Source organism: Somniosus microcephalus, chromosome 7 (genome assembly GCF_052327205.1).
Source record: "Somniosus microcephalus isolate GS21.2 chromosome 7, FLI_Smic_1.0, whole genome shotgun sequence".
Classification (NCBI taxonomy): Eukaryota; Metazoa; Chordata; class Chondrichthyes; order Squaliformes; family Somniosidae; genus Somniosus; species Somniosus microcephalus.
In genome coordinates, this window is record NC_140993.1 from 48,535,813 (window position 1) to 48,556,618 (window position 20,806).

The 20,806-nt window shown below is 47.8% G+C and overlaps 1 protein-coding gene across 2 annotated transcripts in view; it reads left to right on the forward strand.

Moving 5' to 3' along the window:
* The window catches only part of fam135b (family with sequence similarity 135 member B), a 577,057-nt gene that overhangs the window by 502,510 nt on the left and 53,741 nt on the right, over window positions 1–20,806 (forward strand). For both annotated transcript variants that reach the window (XR_015078967.1, XM_085992464.1), the window contains exons 13-14: window positions 5,803–7,897; window positions 13,992–14,158. Coding sequence is in view for 1 of the 2 variants with exons in the window: in XM_085992464.1 (XP_085848590.1) it covers window positions 5,803–7,897; window positions 13,992–14,158 (2,262 nt within the window). In the remaining variant the exon portion in view is untranslated. The remainder of the gene's footprint in view (window positions 1–5,802; window positions 7,898–13,991; window positions 14,159–20,806) is intronic.

Below are 20,806 nucleotides of genomic sequence, written 5' to 3' on the forward strand. Positions count from 1 at the left end.
CAGAGGACACAGATTTAAGGTGATTGGCAAAAGAACCAAAGGCGACATAAGAAAAAACTTTTTTACGCAGCGAGTGGTTAAGATCTGGAATGCACTGCCTGAAAGGATGGTGGAGGCAGATTCAACCACAGCTTTCAAAAGGGAGTTGGGTAAGTATCTGAAGGAAAGAAATTTGCAGGGCTACAGGGAAGGACGGGGGAGTGGGACTAGCTGTAGTACTCTTGCAGAGAGCCGGCATGGGCTCGACGGGCCGAATGGCCTTCTTCCGTGCTGTGACCATTCTATGATTCTATGGGCTAGATTTTCGGGGAGCCGTCAGGCGGGGTTTCAGGCGTGTGGGGGGGGGGGGGGAAATCCCGAATTTGGGGGTCCCGACACCATCCCGCCCAAAACCCCGCCCCACGTAAGTTTCCGGGGCGGCGGGTACCCGCCCCGCACTGGGACCCGCCGAAACCAGGCGGGAAGGGATTAGTGCCAATTAACTGCCTCTAAACAGGTAGTTAACAGGCAGTTTTTAGCCTAATCCCTATTTTGAGGGGTTTCGTGTGGGTTTCCCGACGGCTCCAAACCACGCCAGGTAGAGCAGGCGGGCCGTCGGGTTGAAGGAGTTGGAGGGGTCGCGATGTCGGCGCTCAGGTAAGTGTGTTTGGTGTGTCTAAAGTGCAAAGGTAAGTGTGTTTGGTGTGTCTAAAGTGTGTAAAGAACTTTTACTTACCTGTACTTACCTTAACAGCCTTTCTTCCTGTAGCTGTCGGGAGCGCATCACTCAGCTGGAACTTAAAACTGAACGGCTGCGATCTGTCAAAAGTGACAGCCTTCAACATTGAGTGCCGGTGTGAGTTCTAACTGAGTCTGTGCAGAATGACTCATGTCAGAACTCAGACTGTCAGTGTTTGACAGCTTCAAACAGCTGTCAAACATTGATATTTCATCTGTCAAGGACTCTTGACAGATGAAATTTCAGTCTGTGACGTCACCTGTTGCCGGGTGGCCCTTAATTGGCCTGCTGAGCCCGCTGGGTGGGCTCAACAAGGTCAATCAAGGGAAAATCGCGCGGATTGGCCGGACGTCGAAGTAGGCGGGTCAAAAACCCGAAAGGGGAAGTCCCGCCTTCTTCCCGACAGGTTCGGCAAAATCTACCCCATGAGTCTAAATGGGTTAATGACTGTTAAAATAGTAAGCAGAGGAATGCCAAACAAATACATTTAGTATTTATTCACTAATGTGGCCAACAGCAATTCCTAGCCTTGTAAATCTATTAAATTAATTGCAATTTCTGGCAGCCGAAAATTTCTGGTAGTGAAATGTCGCACTCCCAAGAGGAGAGAGGCAAACCTGAGTTTGAATGCCAGTTTGTATGTCTTAACTAACCAAGTTGTAGCTACTGTCCCTCAGTTTGTTAAAGGATTAATTTTAGTTATTCAGTTCCCTGAGTAGAAGGTTACTGATTCAAGTCACACACTAGGACTTAAACACATGGTCAAGGCACACACCAGTGTAGTGCAAGGACACGTACCCAAGTCCTACTACTGCCTGACGCAGGATGTTGATGTTTCAATATACTATGCTACTACACCTCAAATACATTCAATTTTAATCCCTCCAAGCTATGAGCTGGCAAGATGTCAATACTGTTCTCATTTATAATTCTACATTAACTATTAAAGAAGAGGAGTTATGGGGGACTGGGTAAAGCCATAGGTTACCATACTCTTTTTACTTCTTGGGATCTGTTTTATATTCAGCCCCTTCTGATGCAGTAAATGGCGCCTCTGTCTTTCAACTGTAAGACTTCTACATGAATGCATTTGAGCAGTGTTACAAAATTGGGTCTGCCATAGATACCTTCTCGGGTACTGTGGTGCAGTCGCTTACTCGCTTCCATAAGTGGTCCGGACATCTTATTTTTGTGTAAGTTGACTCACACTGTCATAAATCCGTTTGTATGACCCAGGGTTTCTGCTTATGACCTGAACCAGACATTTGTGTCTTTTATATCTCTATGAGGGATGACCAAACAAACACTTGGTGAGATAGGGCCAGATGTGCTTAATTTCACAGTAAGGTGAAGATGCAGAACTAGGCTCACTTAATTCAGTCTTTAGAACTAATCTTAGAGGGATAATATAACATAAGGAACGTGCCACGGTAGCACACATCAGTAGGGCATCTTACTTAAACAAGATGGTTTCTTGCTTTTCTCCAGCATTTCTAACCTCTTCACCATCCGAAAACACAGCGTCAGTTTCCACATGTACGCTGACGACACCCAGCTCTACCTCACTGTCTCTTCTCTCGACCCCGCCACGGTGTCTAAATTGTCAGACTGCTTGTCCGACATACAGTTCTGGATGAGCAGAAATTTTCTCCAGTTAAATATTGGGAAGACCGAAGCCATTGTTTTCAGTCCCCACCACAAACTCTGTTCCCAAGCCACTGACTCCATCCCTCTCCCTAACCTCTGTCTGAGGCTGAACCACACTGGTGTCATATTTGACCCTGAAATGAGCTTCCGACCACATATCCGCAGCATAACAAAGACCGCCTACTTTCACCTCGGTAACATCGCCCGTCTCTGCCCTTGCCTCAGCTCATATGCTTCTGAAACCCACATCCGTGCTTTTGTTACCTCTAGACTTGACTATTCCAACTCACTCCTGGCTGGCCTCCCACATTCCACCCTACGTAAACTTCAGGTAATTCAAAACTCGGCTGCCCCTGTCCTAACTCACACCAAGTCCTGTTTGCCCATCTCCCCTGTGCTCGCTGACCTACATTGGCTCCCGGTTAAGCAGCGCCTCGATTTCAAAATTCTCATCCTTGTTTTCAGATCCCTCCATTGCCTCGCCCCTTCCTATCTCTGTAATCTCCTTCAGCCCCACAACCCCCCCAAGATATCTGTGCTCCTCTAATTCTGCCCTCTTTAGCATCCCTGATTATAATCGCTCAACCTTTGGTGGCCGTGCCTTCTGTTGCCTGGGCCCTAAGCGCTGGAATTCCCTGCCTAAACCTCGCTACCTCTCTTTCCTCCTTTAAGACGCTCCTTAAAACCTACCTCTTTCACCAAGCTTTTGGTCACCTGCCCTAATTTATCCTTATGTGGCTCGGTGTCAAATTTTTTGTCTTAAAATACTCCTGTGCAGCGCCTTGGGACGTTTTACTACATTAAAGGCGCGATATAAATACAAGTTGTTGTTGTTGGCAAAAGCCCTCACAGCTTTTCCGTTAACAACCCTGACTGCCTTTGCAGCCCTTCTGTTCCAAGTAGATTCCTGCCAGGCTGTTTTCCAGTCTCTTTCTTCTATCTCTTTGTTCACAGCCACTAGAAAGGATCAAAGGTTTTGCAATACAATGGGTGTAAGGTGTTTGCCGAGGCAGGCTAATGAATTGGTTATTTACAATCCACGAGGTAACAGAATCACAGCTAGCTCATTAGCATCTTAACTACCTTTTGCTTCAGCCTCTTTTTAATTTGTCTGGAAACACCATGCTTTAAAAAAGCATCATTAAGCGTAACTAATTTTTCCAGATTCTCCCTGTGGAAAATGATCCAAAAAAAATTCCTCAACCATGACGAGCAGTCTCAAACCCGCAGCAGAAAAGTAGCTACTAATTTGGGACTAAATTAGAATCTCATTCGAAGTGGCTTGGCTACTGTGAGGAATGGAAACATGTCTTCCTTCTTAGGCAGTCCCTCGGAACTGAGGATGACTTGCTTCCACACTAAAAATGAGTTCTCAGGTGACTGATGAGTCCAATGCGGGACCTACAGTCTCTGTCACAGGTGGGGCAGACAGTGGTTGAAGGGGCGGGTGGGTGGGGTGCTTGGGTTGATGTGCGCTCCTTGCGCTGCCTGCGCTTGGCCACTGCTTGCTCCAGGCGAAGAGACTCGAGGTGTTTGGCACCTTCCCGGGTGCTTCTCCTCCACTTTGTGCGGTCTTGGGCCAGGGATTCCCAGGTGTCAGTGGGGATGTTGCACTTTTTCAAGGAGGCTTTGAGGGTGTCCTTGAAACATGTCACAGTAGTAAGGGCGGTGTTCTGAGGCTGGAGGTTGAGGCACATTGTTAGGCCAAAGTGGAGGGAGCTTTTCTCCCACATCTAAGCAGATCATACCTGATCTAGGCGTAATGATGTTGACACTGGAGGGATTCATTTTAACCTAATCTATCAGATCGGCTGCTTGGCTTTACTTTACACTGACCGCCTAGGTGTTCGAAATGGGGAGAAAGTTACCATCCCTCAGCACTAAACCTCTCACATTGATGAGTAGAGAATCTATTGGAAGTATAAAGAGTCAAAAAATGGTCGGGAAGAGGAGAGAAGATATGTACATATTATATTAAAGTTACAAGCTTACTGCTCAGCAGATAAATATACTCCAGAGGGGCTAATGTTCGTTTGATTGATGCACACTCCTCTGCTATGGCACAAGCATGCACTTGAGAGCATAAACCTATTTTTACGTGATAAATAAATGATAACTGGAACATTTTTAAACAAGGTCTTTGTTCAGTGTTGTTTATTTTGAGTGTGTTTAAAAGGGGGTCAAAATTGAGGTGAAGTGATGCTCAAATCAAACGTAAACGTGTATTGCCCTGTGCAGCCATCTAGTGGTGCTGGAACAGATTCATACTGTTGGTGCTTAGATATAAATTTCAAAGAAATTATGATCCACAGAAGATCACAGCACAGAAGGAGGCCATTTAGCCCATCGTGTCTGCCGTGCTCTTTGCAAGAATAATCCCAAATTAATCTCACTGCCCTGCTCTCTCTCTTCATCGCCCTGTATCTTCATCTGATTTATATATTTTTCAACTCTTCCTTATAAAGAAGCTGGGGTGTCTGCCTCAATTACTCGCTGTGGCAAAGCATTTTGTCCTCCAATAACTAAATCACCTTATGGAATACTAGCATACAAAAGCTTACCACGCTTTTCCCCTTTGCCTCCTCGGTGGAAAGAAGAATTTCAGATAAAGGTGCTAAGTATATGCTTGTATTTCACAGCATAATTTCAGGGCCTAATTGATCTTTTTCACAGGTATACTTTCTTCTCTTTGCTGTTTTTAGACTTGAGTATAAAGTGATGCCTTCCATTTTATTTTGTTGCTCCAATTAGCGACCAGAGGAAAATACTTATCAGGATGCTGATTCTTTTCAGCGCCATTGAAAATAAAAGTTGATCTGGCAAACTTTTTGTGATGGTGCATTGCAAACATCATAGGGAGTGGAACATTTTTTTTTGTCATTCAATTGTTATGGTGAAACTTTGTGCTCACCAGTTTGAAGGATTTCCATGCTGAGGCTATGGAACTATTTTATGGATCAAAATTGAGCGCTGTCAGATGAGGTGAAGCAAGACAAAAACAATTTCCCCCAACAAGCTCTTCACTTTCTGATCGATCAACCCAATAGACCCATCTTCCCAATATAACACTAAATCGTGCTCTCCTGAAATGCATCCAGTTGCTTCTTGAACCCATGTTATTCCTGCTTTCAAAACGTACTTCCCTTCTTAATCCTAACATCCTAATTTTGAACTTGCAAAATGTAACTTTTAAGATGCTGAGTAAACTTCCCTCAACTGTGTGCTTTAACCCAACCCCTTGATGCGCCAGTGTGACACTTTTACTTCAGCACATCACAGTGGGCATTATAATTGCCTCTTTTTAGAATTCTAATTGGAAAATCATTGGTTTGTGCTGCGCTCACACATTTGGGAACCAGCTTGAGAAGGTCGAGTATTCTGTTGACATGTAGTCTTCACTGTGCTTTATTATGATTTATTTACTTTTCCCTTCACAGCTAACCACGGGTTTGACAGCGGCACATCCAACAAGGAGGTGGGACCTAAGCTGAATCATGTGTTGGACACTCGCGTTTCAGAGTTTGGAAGCTTACCAGTTGGAGTGAAAGGGTACCAGCAAACGCAAGATGGTTTAACGTCTGAGGCCTTGAAGATGTTTGCGACAAGGACATCTGGAACACAGATACTGAATGAAACTGTTTCCTTGGAAACGATGTACAACTCTGTAGATTTGGCTGCTTTTGTCAGCCAAGAATATGATGAACTTAGTGAGACCGAAATCAAAAGCATTCAGAGCTCAGACATGGAAAGGTTTGTTGGACAGTGTCAAGGGGAACTCGCTACAATCTATGAAAATCATACTGAATCGCTCAGATTGAATGAAAAGTCATCAAGTTCTGAGCAGCAGGAAACTGCCCCTGAATCTAATGATGCATCATTAGTCAAACAAATTAGGTCAACATCAGGCTTGATGTATATTGAGGTAAAACCCAGCAACAATGACCCATATCGTGGTGAGACTGTGTTGGTAGTTTGCCCCCCAAATATAACAGATACAAACGAGTCATCTGTATCTAATGACTGTGAAATTAGTGAGAAAGAGGAATTCAGTGAACTGGGTTTGGACTTGTCACATCCTGTAGTTAACTCTGAACATATGGACAGTGAGTCTGTCGAGCAGGAATCCATAAGAAGAAGAATTGAGTGTGCTGACTATCCTATTATATCTGGGGCCATGAAACGATCTCTTTCAATAATATCTGATTCTGGAATAGAGAGTGAACCCAGTTCAGTGGCTTGGTCAGAGATGCGTAAACCTCTGGATTTATCTAGTGACCGGGACCTTGTGCAGCAAATAGTTAGAGCGCAAGCAATTCATAGGAACTCGCTGGAGGGTGGTCAGGCTGAAAGTGGCACCAGTCTGCCAAGTGGAATTCAGGCTTCTTTGACATCAATCAGTTCATTGCCTTTCGAAGACGAAGAAGAGGTGGAACTCAGCAAATTGACCAAATCTGTCTCAGCCCCGCAGATCAGTAGCTCAGATCAGACGGGCGAAACTGCTGACTCTTTATCGCAGGATCAGACTGTTGATAAAGAACAATGGGTTAGTGGGCACCTCTCAGAAAAGGCAGAGGGAGGCAAACATGAAACCCATTCAGTTCAAAGAGATGGCAGTAATGTTTTTGATTCCCCAACAGGTAAAGAGATCTTGCAGGGGAGTATAGAAGATTCAATGCTGGACGGTGGCAGCACAACAGGGGCTGCTGAAAAGACCACTATTGTGGCAATAGCCAAAAATCTGTGGTTTTCCTCTGAAGTGAGTGGTGATAGCCACCATCATACAAATGCATTTGACGCTGATAGCCTTAAGGATTCAACAATTCACACTTTTAAAGAGCTTGTGTGTAAGAAGGTGGATTTTAATGAGTTATTAGATACAGATATTAATACTTCTGACCCTGACAGTCACACAGAGGAGATTAAATCTTTACTACTTCCCCTTTCTGATGAGCTTCAAAATGACCAATATGGTTCATTTGGTGACAAGGTGTCAAATGCCGAATATGTGCCGAACAGCAGTAATGAGACACCAATGTGTAAAGTGACTGCACAACCTGACCTGACAACAGAAAGTTTGGAGCCCGCCACAGCTACTTACAGTGATAGCATTTTAACAGACAGAATGTCTCATGAAGAAGTCCCCTGCCTACACGAAGGAAAACTAGAAACTGGAATTAAAATGGACCAGCATTATGATAGTTGTACCCAATCACAAGATGAGCTTGGGGGTGAAAAGCTGCCAGTTGGTAGCAACAACGGTGAACTCCAACCTCTGGTTGATGGTGGAAATTCTTCTGGAACTGGTGGCTCAGGCATGGTATTTGAGAAAAGGAACATGGTTGAGGTGGTGAATCTTTCTGTTTCATGCACAGCCACATGTCTGCCATTTTCTTCCATGCTCAGGGATTCTCCAGTTGCCTTTCCTTCAAAGCAGGTGGCGTCTCCCATCACCAGACAACCCATGGGCTCTTTTGGAGTTGTCTCAGCTAATTCACAGGGCACTGATGCAGAAACCAACGAGAGAATGGTGAGGTAAAGTGGCAACCAGTTACTGATTCAAATGCTTTTTAGTCTGTGCCTCACCCCATGGCTTAGTGGGTAAGGGCATGTTACTGAGACATTCAGGGCAGGGCAGACTTAGGTTCCGTGTTAGAGCTGGTTAGCCTATCTCAACTGGGGCATCAGTATGGCAGCCACAACGGGCTGAAATACCACCACTGATAATAAGGAACAGAAAAAAAAATTGTCTGGATTTTGAATGTCCCTGCATCAATCGGAACAGGTTTAAGCCTTGCCACACATGGTAAATTAACTAGCCAGCAATCACTATCACACACATCAGACAGATTTATTATGACTCTAAGAAAAAAAAGTTTCAGCAACTATATTGGCCCGGAATTTGCGATCCTGATGACGGTAAACTGGCAGCGTTCATTTCGCCTTTGAAACTGACCGCAACTTCAGGATTTAGTGCACGCGCATCCTAACGTGGAAATCCTGAAGTGGCGGTCTGTCATTCACTGCTCCTCCACAGGCTGTGCTGTGCCCCCCCTTCCCCGCCCAGAGCCGGCAATCAGTGTAATCTGTCAAATCATAGAAACTGACGAAAATTTTGGCTCTTCCGCAGTAATACCGCTGATAAATACCCCTTTAAAAGTTAGACCCTATTGGATTAGGTGTAACTGGGGCTTTAACAGTTCTCACCACACAGTTCGCGAGTGGCGAATACCTTTGCTTCGCCGCTGACCACAAATTACGGGCTCGTGTCTGCTTGTAGCAATCCCATCCCTCATAGCGAGAACAAAGTCCAGCACTTCCCAGAACACAGCAACAATATTCTGCATTTAGCAGTTTGCCACAGCAACGTCTTCCTTTCATTGGAGTGTAGTACATAGAGTGGGAGATAAAATAATACACAGAGCTGCAGGCAAAGTACTTTTGCCCAGCTGCACCACTTCAAATGAAAGTGAGGACATAAATAGCAAGATTTGGCCTATATACCTGAAAGCAATTATGTTGTTTAATGTCTTGTCTAGAATTGCTTCTGCAATCTAATTTGAGTTATTCCCAAAACGATTCTTTAGACATGCCACTTAGTTTGTCACAAAAACATTGACAATTGTTTTAAATTGTGTTTTGAATAATCCAGATTCACTTGTCATCCAGCATATATATGCAGTCAGAGATGCTCACGTCCAAGTTAGGATCCCAAAGTACTAAAACATATTGCCTGAACAATTCATATATCTCCTAATTTCACTTTTACAGTTTTTGTTGCTTAAAAAGAAATTTAACACAGACATGTAGCAGCTTGTTCACTCAAGATGATCCTGGTGGGTATCTTCTTTCATTATTTTAAACTTCACAATATTTCCATGTGCATCAAGGCATGGTATTTTTGTATTGGGGAATGCAAAACATTTCCACTTTTCACTATCTTTAGTCGGCGTTAGGAAGAGCACTACAATCTAGATGTTAAGACTCTGATCAGTTGAATTCCACAAGTGACGTTTCCATGGTTCGAACAGTACACGGACCAAGGAAGGCTTGTTGCATGATGACCTTCTAAATAACCTGCTTTTGTTTACATTAGCTTTCTGTTTTAACTAACTAGAGCTCATCTTTCCTTAATTTCATTTTGCAATGACATTACATTTATTTCTGTGAACCTTTCGGAGGAGACGTTAAAATGAGGCCCCGTCTGCTCTCTCAGGTGGACGTAAAAGATCCCGCGGCACTATTTCGAAGAAGAGCAGGGGAGTTAACCCCAGTGTCCTGGCCAATACTTATCCCTCAATCAACATCACTAAAACAAATTATCTGGTAATTATCACATTGCTGTTTGTGGGAGAACCAGTGTAGAGAAGGGGGAACCAGTTGATGTGGTGTATTTGGATTTTCAGAAGGCATTCGATAAGATGCCACACAAGAGGTTATTAAACAAAATTAGGGCTCGTGCGATTGGGGGTAATATACTAGCATGGATTGAGGATTGACTTTTTAAAATTTGTGCATGGGATGTGGGCGTCGCTGGCAAGGCTGGCATTTATTGCCCATTCACAGTTGCCCTCAAGAAGGTGGTGGTGAGCCGCCTTCACAGTACGCCAGTGGTGGAGGGAGTGAATGTTTAAGGTGGTGGATGGGGTGCCAATCAAGCAAGCTGATTTGTCTTGGATAGTGTCGAGCTTCTTAAGTGTTGTTGGAGCTGCACTCATCCAGGCAAGTGGAGAGTATTCCATCACACTCCTTACTTGTGCTTTGTAGATGGTGGAAAGGCTTTGGGGAATCAGGAGGAAGACACTCGCTGCAGAATACCCAGCCTCTGACCTGCTCTTGTTGCCACAGTATTTATGTGACTGGTCCAGTTAAGTTTCTGGTCAATGGTGACCCCCAGGATATTGATGGTGGGGGATTCGGTGATGGTAATGCCGTTGAAGGTCAAGGGGCGGTGGTTAGACTTTCGCTTATTGGAGATAGTCATTACCATTCAATTTTATTAGGGATCCTTGATGCCACACTCGGTCAAATGCTGCTTTGATGTCAAGGGCAGTCACTCTCACCTCACCTCTGGAATTCAGCTCTTTTGTCCATGTTTGGACCAAGGCTGTAATTAGGTCTGGAGCTGAGTGGTCCTGGCAGAACCCAAACTGGACATCAGTGAACAGGTTATTGGTGAGTAAGTGCTGCTTGATAGCACTGTCGACGACACCTTCCATCACTTTGCTGATGATTGAGAATAGACTGATGGGGCGGTAAGTGGCCGGATTGGATTTGTCCTGCTTTTTGTGGGCAGTTTTCCACATTGTCGGATAGATGCCAGTGTTGTAACTGTACTGGAACAGCTTGGCTAGAGGCGTGGCTAGTTCTGGAGCACAAGTCTTCAGCATGACAGCCGGGATGTTGTCAGGCCCATAACCTTTGCTGTATCCAGTGCGCTCAGCCGTTTCTTGATATCACGTGGAGTGAATCAAATTAGCTGAAGACTGGTAGATTATTATTTGAATGGCAATAGATTGGGAGAAAGGGAAGCGCAACGAGACCTGGGTGTCCTTGTGCACCAGTCGCTGAAGGTAAGCATGCAGGTGCAGCAGGCGGTTAAGAAGGCAAATGGTATGTTGGCCTTCGTAGCGAGAGGGTTTGAGTACAGGAACAAGGATGTCTTGCTGCAGTTGTACAGGGCCTTGGTGAGACCACATCTTGAGTATTGTGTGCAGTTTTGGTCACCTTATCTGAGGAAGGATGTTCTTGCCATGGAAGGAGTTCAGCGAAGATCACCAGGCTGATACCTGGGCTGGCAGGAATGATGTATGAGGAGAAATTGGGTCGATTGGGCTTATACTCGCTGGAGTTTAGAAGAATGAGAGGGGATCTCATTGAAACTTATAAAATTCTGACAGGACTGGACAGATTAGATGCAGGAAGGATGTTCCCGATGGTCGGGGAGTCCAGAACCAGGGGTCACAGTCTAAGGATAAGGGGTAAGCCATTTAGGACAGAAATGAGGAGGAATTTCTTCACCCAGAGAGTGGTGAACCTGTGGGATTCTCTACCACAGAAGGCAGTAGAGGCCAATTCATTAAATATATTCAAGAAGGAGTTGGATATATTTCTTAAGTCTAAAGGGATCAAGGGGTATGGGGAGAAAGCAGGGACAGGGTATTGAATTTGGATGATCAGCCATGATCGCATTGAATGGCGGAGCAGGCTCGAGGGGCCGAATGGCCTACTCCTGCTCCTATCTTCTATGTTTCTGTGATGGTGGGGACCTCAGGAGGAGGCCGATATGGATCTTCCATTCAGCACTTCTGGCTTCAGCCTTGTCTTTTGCACTCGCGTGCTGGGATCCAGCATCGTTAAGGATGGGGATATTCATGGAGTCTGCCCCTCCCGTTAGTTGTTTAATTGTCCTCCACCATTCACGACTGGATGCGGCAGGACTGCAGAGCTTTGATCTGATCCGTTGATTGTTGGATCACATAGCACTGTCTATAGCATGCTGCTTCCGTTTTTTAGCATGCATGTCGTCCTGTGTTGAAGCTTCCCCAGGTTGGCACCGCATTTTTAGGTATACCTGGTGCTGCTCCTGGCATGCACTTCTGCACTCCTTATTGAACCAGAGTTGGTCCCCTGGCTTGATGGTACTGGTAGAGTGAGGGATATGCTGGGCCATGAGGTTACAGATTTTGGTGGAATACAATTCTGCTGCTGCTGATGGCCCACGGCGCCTCATGGATGCCCAGTTTTGAGCTGCTAGATCTGTTCTGAATCCATCCCATTTAGCACAGTGGTAGTGCCACACAACACGACGGAGGCTGTCCTCAGTGTGAAGATGGAACTTTGTCTCCACAATGACTGTGCAGTGGTCACTGCAACCAATCTTGTCATGGACAGATGCATCTTTTGGTGAGAACGAGGTCAAGTAGGTTTTTCCCCTTGTGTTGGGTCTCTCACCACCTGTCGCAGGCCCAGACTGGCAGCTATGCCCTACAGGACTCGGCCAGCTCGGTCAGTAGTGGTGCTACCGAGCCACTCTTGGTGATGGACATTGAAGTCCCCCACCCAGAATACATTCTGTGCCCTTGCTACTCTCAGTGCTTCATCCAAGTGATGTTCAACATGGAGGAGTACTGAGTCATTAGCTGAGGGAGGGTGGTAGGTGGTAATCAGCAGGAGGTTTCCTTGCCCATGCTTGATCTGAAGCCATGAGACTTCATGGGGTTCGGAGTCAATGTTGAGAACTCCCAGAGCTAGTCCTTCCAACTGTATACCACTGTGCCTCCACTCCTTGTGGGTTTGTCCTGCCGGTGGGACAGGACATACCCAGGGATGGTGATGGATGAGTTTGCGACATTGGCTGTCTAACGGACAGAAAACAGAGAGTAGGAATAAACGGGTCATTTTCAGGTTGGCAGGCTGTAACTAGTGGGTTACCACAAGGATCAGTGCTTGGGTCTCAGCTATTCACAATCTATATCAATGATTTGGATAATGGGACCAAATGTAATATATCTAAGTTTGCTGATGATACAAAGCTAGGTGGGATGTAAGTTGTGAGGAATTGGCAAAGAGTCTTCAAGGGGTTATAGACAAGCTAAGTGAGTGGGCAAGAACATGGCAAATGGAATATAATGTGGAGAAATGTAAAGTTATCCACTTTGGAAGGAAAAATAGAAAGGCAGAGTATTTTGAAATGGTGAGAGATTGGGAAATGTTGGTGATAAGAGGTGCCTGGGTGTCCTTATATATGAATCACTGAAAGTTAACATGCAGGCACAGCAAGCAATTAGGAAAGCAAATGATTTGTTGGCCTTCATTACAAGAGGGTTTGAGTACAAGAGTAAAGACATCTTACTGCAATTACATACCCTTCTTCAAAAACATGAACAGCCGAAACATTAAGTTGACTACAGATGCTGACTGACCTGCTGAGTGCTTCCCGCATTCTTTCGGATGAAACGTTGAACTGAGGCCCTGTCTGCCCCCCTCAGGTGGACATAAAAGATTCCATGGCATGATTTTCGAAGAAGAACAGGGGATTTCTCCCCGGTGTCCTGGCCAATACATATCCCTCAGCCAGCATTACTAAACAGATTATCTGGTCATTATCACGTTGCTGTTTATGAGATCTTGCTACCTGCAAATTGGCTGTCGCGTCTTATGCGTTACAACAGTGGCTGCACTTCAAAGGTACTTCACTGGCTGTAAAGCGCTTTGGAATGTCCTGAGGTTGTGAAAAGCACTATATAAATGCAAGTGCTTTCTTCTTTACCCCCTCCAAATAAGGCTGCTTGAAGCAAATATTGACACGTTAGACCCATTAGAAATTAGCTATCTCCCTTCCCTAATATGGAGAGTTACTCTAAAAACAATATCCCTGAAAGTGAAAGTACTTAGATCTTTTACACATTACAAAAGGTTTAAAATATAAGAGCATTCACCATGTTCAAATAGTGATTTTGGCGACTGGAGGTGTGAAAGTCAAGGACAGGGATATTGTACCAGCAATTAGGGATGGGCATTGAATGTTGGTCTTGCCAGCGACGCCCACATCCCATGAATGAATTAAAAAACCCTTCTCCACATACTATGTATATACAGATCTCTACATTGTAACTTTTTTTTCCAGTTTTGTCCAGGCTAAAGACGAGTTGATAAAGGGACTGAAGTTTGAAGGCTTCTTGTACAGTGACCTGCCTGTTCTGGCTTCCGACATCCCATACTTCACCCCAGAAGAAGAGGAGGAGAATTTGGAGGAGGGGATCCACCTGGTTATCTGTGTTCATGGATTGGACGGTAGGTAGTGACCGTGGAGTTAGCTTTTAGAATAATACCCTCCCCCACTCACCCAGCACTAAAGAGGAGAATTAATAGCAGACTTTTCCTTGTTCTTGTATCGGGAACCTTATTTGTGATCACGATCTCTCTACTGCATGGATTGTGCCTGTAGATTCTGAAGCTTTCTCTTTCTGAAAAGTAAACCAACACTGGTGGTTGGACGCTTCCATCAACCATAGATGTCAGTGGAAACATTCCATTAAAAATAGTATGGTATTGTGTAAAGTTTGGAACTGAGATGATGAACCTGAATGGTTCTTGAATTTTGTACATTCCTTTGAAGTACCCTGAAACTGTAGCTGAGATCGGCAAACTCAGCGCTGACTTAAATGTCGCACCTTCCTGGTCTCTATGATGTGGGGAAATTCGGCCTGTTTGCGTCAGCCATTAAAGTCTGTTTGGAAGAAAAAAGTTGGACTCCGGTTCCAATGAATGAAACCCCTGATCCCCGTTGCTCACCACTTCCCTACCTTACCATCCCTCTAGCACGGAACATCACAGCGTCCTCCTGGGTACAAAGCTGAAATGAGAGACACCACAAAACAAACAGTCCAAACATAACTTATAAATTCATCAATTCCAATTCAACACAGCAATGTCAACTAATCACCCTTGTGCATTCCCTTAGTGTCTTGTTTCTTTTCCTACTCTAGTGCTCCTACGTAGTGCTACCCCAGTGGCTGCAGCATGGCTGGTGGAAGGCTGCTGACCTTCAGTGGGGGACACTGCAGATGGCCTTGCAGGACGACCTCAAGGAGCTGGTGGCTGCGAGTGTGAGATCAAGTGACAGTGTTTCTTTTTCTTCTTCACTCTCCTCTCCCTCTTCTTGGTCAGCCACTGGCCAGGCAGGCTGGATTTCTTGGGTGCCTGAAATGAGGAAGGCATAAGGGTAGGATGGGAAAACAAGAGGTGCATGCTTGCACCATGTGCACCTTGTAAATCAGAAGAGATTGTGGGATGAGGGGGAAGATGGATGTGAGAAGGAGAACAGTGTATGAGGATACCAGCATCTTGTATTTTTTCAGCTCCGCCGCTGGCCAAGGGCTCACCCATGCCCCTGCCAAGAATGGCCAGCACCGTCTCCTCCAAGGGGGTGAGGTAAAGCTAGGAAATGTGAGGTGTACCTCGTGATTGGTAAAGATTTTTGGTAGGTGAGTGATGGGTGGGGTCATGCATGGAGCAGTGTGTGAGGCTAGTGGTGCAGTTGGTAGGAGACGGCTTTTGAAGATGCATTCACTGACCTTGACCACTCGTCTGAAGTCATGAAACTTCTTTGGGCACTGGAGCCAGGTCCTGGGGGCGACACTGCTGGCAGTGACCATCTCAGCAATCTGGTTCCACATCCTTCTTTCTGGAGGGTCTCTCGGCCCCCTGTGGGTAGAGGACCTTTCTTCCAGTGTTGACCCCCTGTACAAAGCTCGAGTGCTGCGCCAGAGACCCTGGGTACCCTTTCCCTGGCCTGTTGAGCCATTTGGGTTAATACTGAAGCACTTTTAACATGTTTCATTAGCAGAATCAACTCACCTTTAAGAGGTGCAGACTGCCTTTAAGAGGAGCAGGCTATCTTCAAGTAAAGCTAGCTTTGCTCGAACAACGCAATCTTGGGCCCCCTGCTGAGCACACAGCCTGTCAGCAGTGCGTTCAGTGCTAGGCTGTGCGCTGCAATCATTATAATTAGCAGGCAGCACGAAGTTGACATACTGCCCGTGCTCTTTGAACAGGTGCGGAAATATCTCGCATTGCGGTGCCCACGGCCATTTTTTCACGTTATCCAATTTCTAGGCACTGTGTGGTGCATTTATCCATTGAAGGATTAGGAGAGCTTGCTTTAAAAAAAAGTATTTATCTGGGTATTATGATGTCATGTTAGCGTAACAAGCTTAACATTTTTTGAAAGCCAGAGTTCCCTCTTTCCCTATTCGTCTTCTTTACTCATGAGAAAAGGCCACTCAACCCATAAAAGCCTGTTACTGGCACAGTCCATGCATGCCCACCTCAAATGTGGATTTTCCCTTGCCCACCAGCACCAAGGTCTCTAGGCCTAGAAATTCAGTTGTTAGCGCCAGCCGCTAGCGCCTTAGGAGGAGGAGAAGTGGGGCGCTAAGCGGCTAGCACCCGGGCGCGGCGCGATCTGCGCCTCTCGCGAACTTCACTCAAGATTTAGCAGCGGCGCAAAACTGCAGCACCCGCTCAGCTGCGCGCGCAGATCCTGACTTCAGTTCATGGTGCAACGCCCTTGGTGCGCCCCGAACCGGAACTTCAGTGGCGCTGCCCTTCTGTGCGCCTGGCACCCCCAGCGACTGGTAGAGGGGAACAGTTCCCAGTCGCTGCGGGGCGCAGGGGGCGCTAATTAAAGGGGACTCGTCCTGTATTATAAGTGGCAGCCATTTTGTTCCACTCCTGTGTGAGAGACGGATATTTGGAGAGAGACAAAGGGAGCGAGCTTTCTGCTTTGACTCAGCGCTCGCACAGGTACTTCTGGCTTCAGGCCAGAGCTTTGCACTTGGATTTAACTTTCAGTGCCATAGCCTTGAGTCGCCACATATAATGGGGGCTGCAATGGGTGGAAACGTTGGCTTACTGCATTGCATTCAAAGGGCTCAGAGACGCCGTGAGAGAGTGCCAGTCATGGCCAGACGGAGAAGGGCCAACAGGCGTCGGCACAGGAGGCCTTACCCACCAAGGGTATACCGCCAGCAGTTCTCATATCTGAGCATGTCTGAGGAGCAGTGTGTTCGGAGGCTGCGATTCAGTAGGGAGGTGGTCACTGAGATCTGCCACCTGCTTCGCAGAGATCTGAATGTGGCAGTGAAGCTGACGGTGGCTCTCAACTTCTATGCCACCAGCTCCTTCCAATCCGCTACTGGGGACATTGCCAACATCTCCCAGTTTGCGGTACATTGCTGCATCCGCCAGGTGACCAATGCCCTTTTCAGAAGGAGACATCAGTACATCTCCTTCCCCATGACCCTGGACAAGCAGCAAGAGTGTGCAGTGGGATTTGCAGGAATAGCGGACTTCCCCATGGTCCAGGGCACCATTGACTGCACGCATGTGGCGTTGCGGGCACCTCTACAGAATGCCGAGGATTACCGCAACCAGAAGGGCTACCATTCGCTCAACTTCCAGTTGGTGTGTGACCACAGGCAGCTCATACTAGCTGTCAATGCCCGCTTTCCAGGCAGCAGCCACGATGCCTTCATCCTGCGCCAGACTTCTGTGGCAGACATTTTCGAAGCCCAGGCTCACCCACGAGGATGACTTCTCGGGGACAAAGGCTATCCTTTGTGCACCTGTTTGATGACCCCGCTCCGTGAGCCCAGCATCCCTGCTGAAGAGCGATACAATGACAGCCATCAAGCAACCAGGAACATCATTGAGCACACAATCGGCATGCTCAAGCAACGGTTCCGCTGTCTGGATCGTTCCGGGGGAGCCCTACAGTACTCGCCTGAGCGAGTCTCCCATTTCGTTGTAGCTGCACACCCTGGCTATCCTCAGGACTCAGCCACTGCCAGCAGAAATTGGAGGACCACCAGAGGAGGAGGAGGAGCACCAAGACGGGAGGGAGGCACAAAGTGCAAAGGCCGTCCCTCGGCGGCTTATTGCAACTCGGTTCTAGGCCCCCTCTCAGGGAATGGCTTGTGCCAATGACAGAAGATGACTGGAGCCACTCCGCAAGCCCTCAGCCGGTCAAGGCAACAAATAGTTCAAAGTGCAAACATGGACAATGATTAAAGAAAATGTTTTACTGTGCAAACTCTGTGCCCTTCCCACATGAAAAACTAATTCAGATAAACCCCCCAAAAAACAGTCAGAGACATAACTGGATCTCACAACCTTCAGAAAATGAAAAAAACAGTTAAACCAAAATTACCATGATCCTCGGCCTTTATAAAAAAACAAACACAACAGTCTCGGACTTCATAAAAAACAAACACAACAGTCACGGCCTTCATATATCAAAAAACACAACAGTCTCGGCCTTCATATATCACAAAACCTTCTCGGTCTCATATATAAAAAAAACATTTGGCCACACCTTCTACTTTTACCCCTGCGAGGGTGATCCGCCTTGCTTCTGCGAGTGGCCCCTTCCCGCCCTGCAGCTCCTCCTCAATGGGACCCCAGTGGCTGCAGCAAGGCTGGGGGAAGGCTGCTGAGGGTCAGATGGTGAGACGGCAGATGCCCTTGGGGGACGGCCTGGACCAGCTCTGGGCCTGGAGGGCCCAGCTGCTGACTGCTCCAACTCTGCTTGGGCGTCAGCAATCTGTCCTACGGGTGGTGGCAGCTGCAGTGGAGGAGTGACAGTGTTGGCTGCAGGAATGCTGCCAACCTGACAGAGCACAGGCACTCCCTGGTCAGCTGATACACTCGCACGGGCCAGCACTGCAGTATGCGCAGCAATCTGCTGAAGCACAGACTGCTGGGCTGCTGCGGCACGGCGAGGGCCCTGTCGATGCCTGGCTGATCCAGCGAGCGTGGCAGCAGTTAGTGCCCGTGTGGCCCTGGTCTGTGTCTGCATCACACCAGCCGGTGAATGCACGGCACGACTGAGCACTTGGCTGGAAGCCGCCTGTGCTGCCCCGAATTCCTGAACACTCCTTGCCAGTGACTCTATGGAGTCAGGCATCCTTGCCACTGCAGCCATGAGCTCAGTGTGCCTGCGCTCAGCCTGGGCGCCCATTTCAGCAAGGAGCCGCACCTCCTCTGCGCTCACCGTAGCAGGACTCAAGGCCAGACTCTCCCTCTGGGGAGAAGGCCACCGAGCTTCCCCACCCCTCCCGCGTTGCTGCAGCCTGCTGGGCCCCGGAGCTTCACTCTCCTCAGACCCTTCCCCCCTGCTCCCCTCCAGGGAAGATGTGTCCCCATCATGGCCATGGGCTGCCTCGGCTGAGGGTGGCACTGATGGGCCGGCTTCCTCTTCCTCCTCCTCGATTTCAGAATCAGACACAGTGCCAGCTTGAGGGCCCGCCTCCTCACCTGGCGATTCAGCATCTGAAAGCAGGGAGGCACAAGAGTTGCTTTAGAGTAAGGACAGGGCGGCAGCGAGGGAGGCATGAGTGCTGCTATGCACTGCATTGGTTCGATAGTGGCAAAGGATGCTGGTGTGAGGCGCAAGTGGAAAGAGAGAGGTCAAAAAGGTGATGACCTTACCATTGCTGCCCAGAACAGGGTCGGCATCTCCACTGGCGATGGGGCCAATCAGCCGGCCTGCCATAATGCGCTCCACATGCTGCTCCAGGTCGCTGAGCTGTTTGAGGTCAGGACGGCCTCCCCCGGTCTGTCGCTGCTGCCTGCGGTTGTGGGCCAGCTTGCCCTGCAAGAGAAAGGACGGCCTCTAAGTACAGTGTCAAGCCCTAATCTTGCCTGCACTGCCTCCCATGGTGGAATAGCCCTGGCAGTGTCAAGCCTTCATCTTGCCTGCACTGCCTCCCATGGTGGAATAACCCTGACAGTGTCAAGCCCTGATCTTGCCTGCATTGCCTCCCATGGTGGAATAGCCCTGGCAGTGTCAAGCCCTGATCTTGCCTGCACTGCCTCCCATGGTGGAATAGACCTGACAGTGTCAAGCCCTCATCTTGCCTGCACTGCCTCCCATGGTGGAATAGCCCTGACAGTGTCAAGCCCTCATCTTGCTTGCACTGCCTCCCATGGTAGAATAGCCCTGACAGTGTCAAGCCCTCATCTTGCCTGCACTGCCTCCCATGGTGGAATAGCCCTGACAGTGTCAAGCCCTCATCTTGCCTGCACTGCCTCCTATGGTGGAATAGCCCTGACAGTGTCAAGCCCTCATCTTGCCTGCACTGCCTCCCTTGGTGGAATAGCCCTGACAGTGTGTAAAGTGCTGAATGTGCAAGTGATTTTCATGACAGTCCCATAGCTGCTGGATGAGGGCTGGGCATTGGGGCTTTCAGGTCCCTTTGGCCATAAAGTGAGGTGCACATGCAGGGATGAGGAGGATACTGGAAAGGGTACTCACCCTGACAACCCGAGTGAGGTCGTTGAACTTTTTTCTGCATTGCACAGGAGACCTGCCAACCATGCTGTTGGAGGTCACCCTGTTTGCTACCTCCCTCCAGGCTTTTCTATACTCGCTGGGCAGCGACCTCCTGCCACTATCAGGGAAGAGGACAAGTCGCCTGCGCTCCACTGCACCAACCAGTAGCTTCAGGGCACCCTCGCTGAAGTGCTGCGCTTGCTCCCTAGCCTTCTCCATAGTCATGGGCGTTGAACTGTTGAAGCAGCTATGTTCAGGCCTTGATTCAGGGCTGCAGTGTGCAGGGCGTGGCAGCCAAACAAATCCGCCCTCCCCCTTTAAGATCTGACCGGCGCCAGCGTGTCTGCCTTCAATCAGCAACTCGCAGCACCTGCGCTGCGCTCGCCCTCGGTGGTAGCGCCCCGGCTCGCCGGCTTAGCGCCTTATGATAGTCGTGCATCGCCTGCTTTAGCGCAGCAGCAACCTCTTGGGGCGATGCAACTGAATATCGGCGAAGGTGGCGCTAAGTTTCACCGGGCGCTAAATTTAGCGAACGTCCAGCTGTAGCGCTCCAAACGTGGCTATACTGAATTTCTAGGCCCTAATCTCTTTTCCTAACTCCAATG